This window comes from Palaemon carinicauda, chromosome 15 (assembly GCF_036898095.1).
Source record: "Palaemon carinicauda isolate YSFRI2023 chromosome 15, ASM3689809v2, whole genome shotgun sequence".
Taxonomy (NCBI): domain Eukaryota; kingdom Metazoa; phylum Arthropoda; class Malacostraca; order Decapoda; family Palaemonidae; genus Palaemon; species Palaemon carinicauda.
In genome coordinates this window covers 76,812,217-76,825,429 of record NC_090739.1, presented here as the reverse complement: position 1 = coordinate 76,825,429, position 13,213 = coordinate 76,812,217, and the positions used below count along the sequence as shown (strand labels likewise).

At 44.8% G+C, this 13,213-nt stretch overlaps 1 protein-coding gene across 7 annotated transcripts in view; it reads right to left on the bottom strand.

Moving 5' to 3' along the window:
- Positions 1 to 13,213, bottom strand: part of LOC137654679 (high affinity copper uptake protein 1-like) — a 206,114-nt gene that overhangs the window by 138,339 nt on the left and 54,562 nt on the right. For all 7 annotated transcript variants that reach the window (XM_068388545.1, XM_068388542.1, XM_068388541.1 and 4 more), the window contains exon 2: positions 8,212 to 8,290. In XM_068388545.1, the coding sequence (XP_068244646.1) occupies positions 8,212 to 8,287 (76 nt within the window). In that variant the 5' untranslated portion in view covers positions 8,288 to 8,290. The remainder of the gene's footprint in view (positions 1 to 8,211; positions 8,291 to 13,213) is intronic.

Genomic DNA, 13,213 nt, shown 5'->3' with positions numbered 1-13,213 from the left:
AGGTCATGAGCAGTCCTGATCGGAGACAAGAGCAGTTCTAAGCTAGCCTTCTTATCACAGATCTAGAAATGGTTGCACCAAAGAGTTTGGCCTCAGACCCTTTGAAGAGCAAGTACCTTAAAAAAAAGACTGCATGATGGATCAAATTCCTGCAAAGCAGTCCTCCATTTCTCCACCACTGTCTGCACATGACTCTTAAGAGGGAGAGTCATGGCTTCCAACACCGATGTGATTTGGGCATCAGCATTACCTCTAGACTGATTTGTTTCAAGAGTTGGAAAACCAAAGAATCACTCCTTCCAAACACAGTCAGCCCACTGGTTTCGTGACTGGCATGTAAAGAAGGTCACTGCCTTCCAACCAGATAGCACAAGACTTCTGTACTTTGCCAAAGACTCAGGGTTGAAAACTTGTTGTCCTTGCAAAGTACATCCCACATCTGACCACTTGTCCAGCCAGAAGACAGCTTGGCGGGTGGCCAAGCCAGAAGATTCATGACCACCCACTCAGAGGCAAGAAAGACATGCCTTACGCCTTGAATCTCACAGACAAGTCGATAATGAAGCAGACTCTGGCACACTAAACCAGCATGACTACAATTCTTATGATAAGTCTCCTACATTTACATTATAAAAACTAAACTAATTTATCGTGGGTCGAGTAATTTCGTAGCAGTAGGAGTCGGTCACTTTCGTTTTTGGCCCTCTTATACTAGCCTTATTTTATTAATATGACAGATTTGAAAGTAATTTGTATATTTCCTATCGAAACAAACATGTAGCTATTTATTAGGGATTATCTTTCGGTGAAGCTGGAAGACTAGCCGTTAAGACTTTTAAGCAAGGTGGCAACTACCCAAACCACTAGTTAGTGGGGGTAGTGAGGGGTAGTGGGGGTTACCAGCTATCCACCTTACTCACACACCAGTGAAACTGAGTCACTTTTTGATTGCAGGTAGGACTTGTGGGGGACAGGTGATGGCAGGACAATTTGTATAAATAGCGACAGGTTTGTATCGTTAAGAAAAATACAAATTACTTTCACATTTGTCCTTTGTTCCGACACTCTGCAAACCTTACATTATCCATTAGGGATGACTCACTCATTAGGAGGGTAGAAGTCTGACTACAGACTTGGCCACTGACTCGTGGTTTTTACGTACAGGCTAGGCATGTGACTGAGAAAACCCTGACACCTCGCTAAAAACTTTGTGCAATGCACTGATAGTGGCCTGAGCAACCTGAATGCTTGTGAAAAACTAGCAATAAGACCGTCTAAGTACAATAAGAATATTCAGTTAAATAGGAATGTTGATATCAAACATAGACGTTTCCCAGTACCCTACTCACAGAGAGTATCGGGAATGTAGACAAGTATTAATACTATATTTGTTTACACAAGGGAAATTGTTATTGCTAGCAGATAGGTGAGGCCAGCGTGCAGAGGCCTCATGGTGCTGTTCCCCAAGAGAGGAGAAGATAAAAGAGAGAAAGAGCATATCATTCTTACACATTCATCCCAGACCAATCTCGGATAACCATTGCCCTCAACCATCTGCTACTTGTCCAACAAGGAGCCTGAGGGATTCTAAACGACATGTGCAGCCACCACAACACCAATGAAGAATGTCTCCATTCTCCTCTGGGTCATGTCTTGCAGATAGTGAGCAGTGAAGGTCGTCTGACACTTCCACACACAACACTTGTAATACCTACCCCACAGAGTAATTACATTTAAACGCCAGGGACGTATTTATGCTCCTGACGCCATGAGCTCTAGGTTGACGAGCCGGAGGGTAGGGATTCACTCCATGGTACTTTTCGAACTCTGAGCAAAGGGCTGAGGTCGTGTGGTACAGCATGTGGGGCCGCCACCCTTCTTTTGATGCATCTGAAAAGAGCATCAAGTCCGGGGGGGAGGTCGACATCCTTTAGCAGATTCTCGTCTACCACCCACCACTCGAGGTCCGTCCATTTCTCTGGTCCCATGGGGACCAGAATGTCCGGGGAATTGAAGGCCTGATTCCAGTTGGACTGAAGCTGCCATTGGAGAGATCATATCCTGAGGCGGCCATTGGCAACTAGACGGGCCAAGGATGATAGGTGCCCGAGGAGACATAACCACCCCTGGCCTGAGAGTTCTTCTTGTTTAAGGAATGGCCTTGCAACATTCCTCAGCCTTAATACCCTGTCGTCTGACTGGAGCACTTTCTGAAGGTTGGTGTCTATTATCATTCCTAAGTACTGTATACCAGTCGTTGAAAGGGAAGCAATGACAACTTCTTGAGGTTTACCATGATCCCCATATGTTGGCAAAGCCTTAGAAGTTTGTCTCCGTGTTGAAGAAGGGTCGCCACCAAATCTGCTAGAATCAACCAGTCGTCCAGATAGCGAAGGAGACAGATGCAGATTCCGCGAGCCCAAGATGACACTAGGGCGAACACTCTCATGAAGACCTGAGGTGCCGTGGAAAGACCAAAGGACAGTACCTTGAACTGGTATTTCTTGTTGCCTAGAATGATTCTCAGATACTTCCTTGAAGACTGACGGACTGGGATCTGGAAGTATGCGTCCTTTAGGTCCAACGGACAGACTGGGATCTGGAAGTACAGGTCATTTAGGTCCAGTGTACTCATGAAGTCCTGTGGTCTTACCGCTTGTCTGACAGTGCCTGCCATCTCCACGCTGAACGGAGTCTGTTTGACACTTGTTCAGAGCTGAAAGGTCGAAGACTGATCTTCAGCCTCCAGACACCTTTTCACAAGAAAGAATCCACTAAAGAAGCCTGGCGAGTCGTCAAGGGCCTCTTGGAGAGTGCCTTTCTCCACCATGGTCTGGACTTCAGCCCAAAGGGCCAGCTCCTTTGAGAGTCCCTTCACATAGGAGCTTGATGGAACTGGAGCTTTGGTCAGTGAAGGGAGAGATTGTGTGAACGGAATGCGATACCCTGAACGAATCATGGAGACTGTCCCAGGTTTGGCCCCGAGCTGCATCCACCTCTGCCAGCAGCGATGCAAGCATCCCCCCACTGGTGGACAAGTGGGAGGATTGTCCATCCTAGCGGTTGCGGCGTCAGCCGCCTCCCCCAAGGATTCTTCTTTCCACAGGAGGACCTGGAGCCTTTCCTGTCCTTGGCCGAATTGGCTTCTAGACACCTTAGGATGGTTAGCTGTAGTCTTGATCATTAGCAGTTTCTGCTGTTTGTTCTGCAGATGTGGAGGTGGAGGTGGTCTATAAGTCCGGGATGTCAAGGCCATGAGGAGAAGGTAGTCCTGATTGGATTTCCTCCATCTCTCCACAGCCTGCTCAACGTCTTCTGGCTCAAATAAGGAAGACCCCTCCAGAGAGAAGTTCCAGAATTTCGTTATCACAATCTGTGGGATTTGGCGATGGAATCTCTCTGCAATGGAGAATCTTTGCCACAGGATGGTGTTTGCCCTGAAATTTACAACTTGGTGGGCAAGGAATTCAATGGTTAGAGTTCCCGACAGCAGAAAGGTTTCCAATTGCCTTTCTGGAGCTTTCTTTGGACCAATCCTTGTTCCGCATCAGGTTTTCTACAGATCCCAACCAGAAGTCCAGCCACGAAGTAGCCTGCATGGCATACTTCGCCACCTTTTCCTGGTTGAGGATCTTAGACGTCGAGAACAAAACCTGCAACCCGGAGAGGACCCCTAGAGAGATCCCCTTCGTCAATTCCTGTAGGGGAAGGTCCAGACGTGGCTCACTGAAGACCTCATAGGCAGCACTGGTCTTGGGGGTTTCTGAGTGCCAGAAACACTGTCTATGACCATGTCTTTGCCCTCCTGAGGGGCCACCACTGGGTCTGAATGCAGGCAAAAACCTGCCAGAAGACTTCTTGGACTCCCTTTGCACTGCCTCTAATAGCCTCAGACTAGCAGCCTTAGGAAGAAGGTCGTCGAACTCGGAGTCTTTCACCCCAAAACGTCATCTCGGGGTGGGTCGGGGTCGTCGATGGAATAATGTGGTACAGCAGTCAATGGAGACAGCCTTTCTGTGACCCTCGAAAGGTCTCGCAGTCCTCCAGAGGACTTTGGCAGGGTCTTAGACTCTTTGGATTCTTCCCTTGGAGGGAAAAAAGTTTCTAGGATGGTCTTCGGAGGGACCCCCTTTCATTGCTCGCCCGCAGGAGGCAACACGGTTTCTTCCAAGGGCTTTGAAACTGGTCAAAGTTTCCGAGGAACCACCTCAATGGGAGAGGGGTGGAAGGAGCTCACTAGAGACTCCTCTCTGAGCAAACCTGGTGAAGGTTGTGCAACCGGTCGAAGAGGCGTAAGGACGACAATACTGAGCCTCCGCCTGGATGTTTTGACTGGAGTCAGCTTGACTCTAGGCAAGACTACCTTGTCAGAAACTCCTCTTTTCCTCTTCAGGGAAGAGGAGGAAGAAGCCAAAGCTTATCTATGGGGAGGAACCATGGATTTTTGCCTTCGGTCCACCGGAGGAAAGGAAGACTTCTCCATAATTAACCCGGGTGTTCCCGATGGATGAATCGGGGGAACGCCTGCTACAAAAGCCTGATGGACGGCCCTCACCAGGGCTCCAAACCACAGTTCCTGACCCACTGTGACGCTGGCTGAAAGATCCTGAGAGGATCGATAAAGAGGGTTTCTGCAAGGGAGCCTTGCCTGAGAGCGATGACGACCTGGCGGGAGTCTACAGTTTTGAAGTTTCCTCCGACTGGTCAAGATGCCGGTTCTTTAGGAGCCTTGAACATCTGATCTTCCCGAAGAGGAGATCGTTGGGGGAAAGTTCCTGTCTCGTCCTGATCTCCCAGGAGAACCCAATGTCCTGCATTTGCAAGCAGGAGAACAGGGAGAGGGTAAACGGTGAGAAGGCGAATGCCTATACTCCAGTGAGCGCCTGGAGGCTCGTGAAGGAGAAAGCTTGTGTGATGATCGCCTCTCATGCGAACAACAACGTTCCTTAGAACAGTGCCGTTCTGGCGAGCAATGACGATGGTCAGGAGACTACTGAGGTTCTGGTGAACACTGGATAATTGGCGAATGATCGCGAGTCACATGAGTGACGAGAGGTTGCCACTTGACGAGCTGCTGATGAATGGTAAGTGGGAGAGCGCCGAGAGGTCGGTGAATGCCACACACCTGCCAATCATTCAGGGGATCAGCAAGTTGGCAAACGGCGAGCAGCGAGGGACTAATGGATGAGGGGCAGCGTTTGACGGATATTGGCAAGTCGCTAGCGAATGACAAGCCGACGGTGACTGACATGCAGTCGAAAGCCGATGGTGAGCTGGTGAACAGCGAGACGTCAGAGAATGATGAATCGTCGGCGAGCGGCGAACTGTAGGAGAACGGTGAACTGTTGGGGAGTGACGAGTCATTGGCGAACTGTTGGCAAACAGCGAACAGCTGGTCGATGACAAGCGGGCGAGTGACGAGGAGTTGGATGACTGGAAACAATTGGCAAACCACAAACAGCAGTTCATTGGCGAGCAGTTGGCAAAGAGTGTTGGACTGACGAACGGCAAGTTTGAGGAGTCCGGTGATACAGGCTAAGGTCGGGAACCAGATGGCGAACGGCGAAACTCGTTAGACTTACGGTCTATACAAAACCCAGTGCTAAGGAGGTCGAATGGCGAGGTCTTTGACAATACTCCGACGGGGATTATTCAGCAGTAGATGGTGAAGAGCCAAACAAACATCTCTTCACCAGAGGCAAAGGATAAAGTCTGAGGCGACGAGGAGGGCCACGAACTCTACGAGTTCCTTGCCGGTGAGGACAAGGAGCTGGGTGACTGGAAACAATTGGCAAACCACAAACAGCAGTTCATTGGCGAGCAGTCAGCAAGGAGTGTTGGACTGACAAACGGCAAGTTCGAGGAGAGTCCGGTGATACAGGTGAAGGTCTAGGACCAGATGGCGAACGGCGAGACTTGTTAGACTGACGGTCTCTAGGCGAAGCCAAGTGCTGAGGAGGTCAAACGGCGAGGGCCTTAACGATACTCCGAAGGGGATCATTCAGCAGATGGTGAAGAACCAAACAGATATCTCTTCGCCAGAGGCAAAGGATAACATCTGAGGCGACGAGGAGGCCCACGAACTCTACGAGTTCATTGCCGGTGAGGACAAGCCTCCGCAGGGGAGGGCTGACCAGCTGGCTGGTCTCAGGCAAGCCTTTGAATAGGTGTCTCTTTGGGGGTTCTCCCTTATGAACGAGAGAGGTGACCACTCGTAGGAGAGAAATGTCTCGGACTTTGCTCCGCCCCCGAAGGATAATTGGAGAAGGGCAGGAGCGTAGTCCTCGGCAACGGCGGTAGCAGCGGGGGATGAGGCAGGACCGGAATCAACTGTCAGGGCTAAAGAAGAGTCCTCAAGGTCGTTAAGGTCTATGCTGAGCAAGGTCAACGGATCCACCTCCAAGGAGGAAGTACGTTATCTCTCAGCACCCAGCTGAAAGAGCTGAAACAGAACCTCCTTCGAAGGAGGGCCGGTCAATCCTAGGGACAGGCACACCTGAAAAATACAAAAAAAGATGAAGGATTCCCCTGGAGGAGAGGCGGGGCCACTTCGCTAGGGGAAGAAGCACCATCAGCCACTATTTCCGCTGGGAGGCAGACCACTCCCAACATTCCGAACAAGTGTTATTACTATCACTCCATTGCCCTCTATAGACGGGACATAAACAGTGAGGATTCGTGTCTACCGAGAATATAAACGTTCCACAAGAGTGGTCCTCAGGTCCTGGGCAAGTCTGCATACTAATGGTAAGAAGATGCACGCATACACACTGTAAAGAAAAGGCAAAAAAGAGTAATAAAGGCAAGTCAAAAATTGGTGAAGGGAAGCGCAGTAACAACCGATCTCCACCCAAGCCAGCAGTGAGGCTCACAGCCCAAGTGCATGAGTGAGAGGGATAGCTACTCTGCCCCGACCCCACCAATCCCCCGCTAACTAGCAGGCAGATAGTTAACCCTCGCTAAAAATCTAATGGATCGTCTTTTAGCTTCACCGAAAGTATTACCCCTATAAATAGTGTTGGTTTATATGTAGTGACGGAACAAAAATTACGTAAATTTTAGTGTTGGAAAAAATAACAAATTTAACACCAGCATTTGTATAACTGGCAGGAGAGCATGGTGTATATTATGTCACTTCATATAACTGCTTCATATAAAAGCAGATTGATTTTGATAACAAAAGTAAAAATATCACCCTGAATCTCATCTAACCACTAAATTCATAACAAAACCATGCCTTGATAAGGGAATTAATTTAATTCCTTACTCGCTAGACTAAATGCAGAAGAGCCTATACAGTTGTGAGATGCCAAGGAGTGAAGACTTTCCCTTCTTACCAACAGCCCCAAACTAAAAACCCAATTAATAATCCCACTGTCGTCCGCGACATTATTTACCACTCACTAACTCTTGTAGTACCTTAAATTCTTCTTGGAACCTTCTGAATTATACATACTTTAAATCCAGACGACACACCCATTTCTATCTGAAATCAAGTCAAGAGCAGAAGAGGCCCTTCCAAACAGTGTGCTCGACAATAATTATATATAGTTCTTAGGTATAATAGCTGATTGTGTTTTCCCAAGCGCTACTCATCGGGTCTACTGGGTATCACAGAGGAGGGGGAGATGGGAGAATGAGAGAGGTATGATTTATTTCTAATGGTCTAAAATCCAGTGGCTTTGATGATTAAAGCATAACGACCACCAGGTAAGATTCATTTAAATAATAAGATACCTTTCCAAGAAAAAACTAACAAAACAAAAAAATGCTAAGATAAGTAAAATGCAAAAATGGACAATACCAAATTGTTAAATCACATGATACATTACAGTAGATGGAACTTTTATATAGTACACAATACAATCAGACAGCTAACAAGGGAATCATCCCATTATGGATATACTTGGATGATGGCTAATAATGTCAACTTAGCTGAAAGTAGTATCTAATAGGGAACAGTAGTCGCCAAATAAGTCATGCAATTGTTTTTCATCTTGAGGTGGGGAAAATGCTTATATGAACCATTAAGTTATAGGATATTTTAAGAAGTTAACTTTAAACAAGTAAACATTACACACAACCAATACATAAGACTTCTCAAGATATGTAAATGAAGCAAAGAACAATAACCTCAATGAACATAGTATATATTCATCAATATTCAATAGAATGCTTTTGGCTTCAGAGTTAAAGTAGAACAAAACTTACCCCATGTTGTGGTGATATTGGCTCCTTTGAAAAAGAAGTCATATACTGTTGATGAGAGGTAATAGCTCATATGCATTTTCTGCAAGAAAAAATAAAAAATCACAGTAATAATTTCAATACAACACTCCACACCAGTGCTCAAAATTGCACCAAATGCAAAAAAAAAAAAAACTTGAACTTTGTTATTTTTTGAATAAATATCATAACAAAATAACTAATTATAATACTTGTACTAATAATACGAAATGTACTTATTGCTTGTAGTAAACACATCTGAAATTATCTAACAATCTTATTAAATTCTGGAATCTGTTCATTGACTTGAAATGAACCCATCTCCACTATGATAGCTGAATTGTGAGTTTGCAACATGTGGTTATTTATGATGAATATATATCACTAACACTCATGATTTCAGTCAATGTAAAACCACAATAGCATTTAATACCGAATTCTATCTTGGTAATATATATCCAAAGGAATTCATTTATGATAATAGCTTCTGACTGGGCAGAGATTTAAACCCCTGCATATTCAGCCGAAACCATGCCAGCAAGGACTCTACGAACTAAGCTATCAAGAGAGATTAAGTTTATGATAAGTCACCATACCTATTCCTGTCCAATTCAGGAATCTGTCCATAGACTTCAAAATAAACCCTTCTCCACTATGATAGCTGAATTGCGAGTTTGTAACACGTGGTTATCTATGATGAATATATATCACTAACACTCCTGATTTCAATCATTGTAAATATCAACCTCAATAGCATTTAATACCGATTTCTATCTTGGGAATATATATCAACTGGAATTCATTTATGGTAATAGCTTCTGGCTAGGCAGAGATTCGAACCCCTGCATATTCAGCCGAAACCCTGCCTGCGAGGAATCTACCAACTGAGCTATCAAGAGAGATATAAGTTTATGACAAGACACTGTACCTATTCTTATCAAATTCAGAAATCTGTTCATAGACTTGAAATAAACCCATCTCCACCATAATAGCTGAATTGTGAGTTTGCAACACGTGGTTATTTATGATGAGTATATATCACTAACACTCATGATTTCAATCAATACCATAAATGAATTCCAGTGGATATGTATTCCCAAGATAGAATTCTGTATTAAATGCTATAGTGGTTGATATTTACATTGATTGAAATCACGAGTGTTAGTGATACGTATTCATCATAAATAACCACATGTTGCAAATTCACAAATGAGCTATCATAGCGGAGATGGATTTATTTCAAGTTTAAGAACAGATTCATGAATTTAATTGGAATAAGTGCGGTGACTTGTCTAAAACTTATTTCTCTCTTGATAGCTCAGTTGGTAGAGTCCTCGCATGCACAGTTTCGGCTAAATAGGCCGGGGTTCAAATCTCTGCCCAACCAAAAACTATTACAATAAATGAATTCCAGGGATATATATTCCCAAGATAGAATTCAGTATCACATGCTATTGTGGTTGATATATATAAATAAATATATATATATATATATATATATATATATATATATATATATATATATATATATATATATATATACAGTATATATATATATATATATATATATATATATATATATATATATATATATATATATATATATATATATATATATATATATATATATATATATATGTAATTTTGAGGAGGAGTGGAAGTTAGCAAAAGAAAATATTGTTGGGATTGCAAGTGATGTATGTGGCAAGAAGGTTGTTGGAGGCAGCATGAGGAAGGGCAGTGAATGGTGGAATGAAGGAGTGAAGGTAAAAGTGGAAGAGAAAAAGAGGGCTTTTGAAGAATGGCTGCAGAGTAATAGTATAGAGAAGTATGAAAAATGATATTTTAATTATAAAATAAATTTTTGAATATACTTACCCGGTGAATATATAATAGCTGCAACTCTGCGGCTCGACAGAAAACACACTCAAAAAACTCGCGAGCGATCGCTATGAAGGTTACGGGTGTGCCCACCAGCGCCAACTGTCGGCCAGATACCACTCTTGCATGTAAACAAAACCTTCAATTCTTCTCGTCCCGCTGCGTCTCTATTGGGGAGGAAGGGAGGGTCATTTAATTTATATATTCACCGGGTAAGTATATTCAAAAATTTATTTTATAATTAAAATATCATTTTTAAATATTTAACTTAGCCGGTGAATATATAATAGCTGATTCACACCCAAGGCGGTGGGTAGAGACCAGAGTTAATTAAGTTTACAGCGTATAAGCTAAGAGTTTTTTCATTTAGACAGTTATCAATATAACAAAACCAAAATATATAGGTACCTGGTAAGGAAGTTGACTTAGACGATTACTCTGCCTTGTAAGTCTGTCTTACTCACGGAGCCCAGCGATCCTCTTAGGATGCTGAAAGACTCCCAGGAGCTGAAGTATCAAGGGTTACAACCCATACAACAGGACCTCATCAAACCCCTAATCTGGGCACTCTCAAGAAATGACTTTGACCACCCGCCAAATCAACCAGGATGCGAAAGGCTTCTTAGCCTTCCGAACAACCCATAAAACAATATTAAAAACATTTCAAGAGACAGATTAAAAGGATATTGGAATTAGGGAAGTGTAGTGGTAGAACCCTCACCCACTACTGCACTCGCTGCAACGAATGGACCCAGTGTGTAGCAGTCCTCGTAAAGAGTCTGGACATCTTTTAAGTAAAATGACGCGAATACTGACTTGCTTCTCCAAAAAGCCGCGTCCATAATACTTTGCAGAGATTTACTTTGCTTGAAGGCCACGGAGGTTGCTATATCTCTAACTTCGTGCGTCTTAACCTTAAGCAAACATCGGTCTTTCTCATTCAAGTGAGAATGAGCTTCTCGTATTAAAAAAATCTGATAAAATATGATAAAGCATTCCTTGACATAGGCAATGAAGGTTTCTTAACTGAGCACCATAATGCCTCAGATTTCCCTCGTAATGACTCAGTACGAGCTAAATCGAACTTAAGAGCTCTAACAGGACATAATACTCTTTCCAGTTCGTTGCCTACGATCTCTGATAAGCAAGGAATATCAAAAGATTTAGGCCAAGGACGAGAAGGCAGTTCATTTTTTTGGCCAGGAAACCAAGTTGAAGTGAACAAGTGGCTTTTTTCTGTAGAAAAGCCGATGTTCTTACTGAAGGCTTGAAGTTCACTGACCCTTTTAGCCGAAGCCAAGCACACTAGGAAAAGTGTCTTGAGGGTGAGATCCTTCAGGGAGGCTGAATGTAATGGCTCAAACCTGTCTGACATGAGGAACCTTAGGACCACGTCTAAGTTCCATCCAGGAGTTGCCAAACGACGTTCCTTAGAGGTCTCGAAAGACTTAAGGAGATCTTGGAGATCTTTATTGTTGGAAAGATCTAAGCCTCTATGTCGAAAGACCGAACCCAATATGCTCCTGTAGCCCTTAATCGTGGGAGCTGAAAGGGAGTGAACCTTTCTCAGATGTAAAAGAAAATCTGCGATTTGGGCTACAGAGGTACTGGACGAGGACACAGATGCTGACTTGCACCAGTCTCGAAAGACTTCCCACTTCGACTGGTATACTCTAATGGTAGAAGCTCTCCTAGCTCTTGCAATCGCACTGGCTGCCTTCTTCGAAAAGCCTCTAGCTCTTGAGAGTCTTTCGATAGTCTGAAGGAAGTCAGAAGAAGAGCGGGGAGGCTTTGATGGACATTCTTTACGTGGGGCTGACGTAACAGATCTACCGTTAGAGGAAGACTTCTTGGAAAGTCTACCAGCCATTGAAGTACCTCGGTGCACCACTCTCTCGCGGGCCAGAGGGTAGCAACCAACGTCAACCTTGTCCCTTCGTGAGAGGCGAACTTCTGCAGTACCTTGTTGACTATCTTGAATGGTGGGAATGCATATAAGTCCAGAAAAGACCAATCCAGTAGAAACGCGTCTATGTAGATTGCTTCTGTATCTAGGACTGGAGAGCAATAGATTGGTAACCTTTTGGTCAACGAGGAGGCAAAGAGGTCTATGGTGGGTTGACCCCAAGTAGCCCAAAGACTCTTGCCCACGTCCTTGTGGAGGGTCCATTCCGTGGGTATCACCTGACCCCTCCGACTGAGACAGTCTGCCAAGACGTTCAAGTCCCCCTGGATGAATCTCGTCAACAGGGAGATGCCTCGAATTCTTGACCATAAGAGAAGGTCCCTTGCGATCTCGAGCAGCGTGAAGGAGTGTGTGCCTCCTTGCTTGGAGATGTACGCCAAAGTTGTGGTGTTGTCTGAGTTGCCTCTACCACTAAGTTTCGAAGAAGCTTTCTAATATCATCAAGGCCAAGTGGACTGCTAATAGCTCCTTGCCATTGATGTGCATGCTCTTCTGACATAAGGTCCACAGACCCGAGCATTCCCGACCGTCCAGGGTCGCACCCCAACCCAAATCCGACGCGTCTGAGGATAACACGTGGTTTGGGTTCTTGACTGCTAGGGATAGTCCCTCTCTCAGACTGATATTGCTGTCCCACCATTTCAGGCATGCCTTTACTGGTTCGGAGACTGGGAATGATACCGTATCTAATGTCTTGTCCTAGTTCCAGTGAGAGGCTAGATGGAACCGGAGAGGCAGAAGGTGTAGTCTCCCTAGTGAGACAAACTACTCCAGGGATGAGAGAGTCCCTACGAGACTGTTCCAACTCCTGACTGAATAAACGTTTCGTTTCAGCATTAGTTGGACTTCGAGCAGGGCTTGACTGCGAACCTCCATCCCCAAATATAGAATAATCTGGGATGGGATCAGTTGGGGCTTTTAGGTTGACCAAAAGTCCCAACTCCCTGGCCAGACTCAACGTCCAATGTAGATCCTGCAGACAGCGAAGACTGGACGATGCTCTGAGAAGCCAGTCGTCCGAGTACAGGGAGGCTCGGATCCCCGATAGATGAAGGGATTTTGCCACATTCCTCATGAGCCTCGTAAACAAGAGAGGCGCAGGACTGAGGCCAAAGCACAGGGCTCGAAACTGGTACCCCA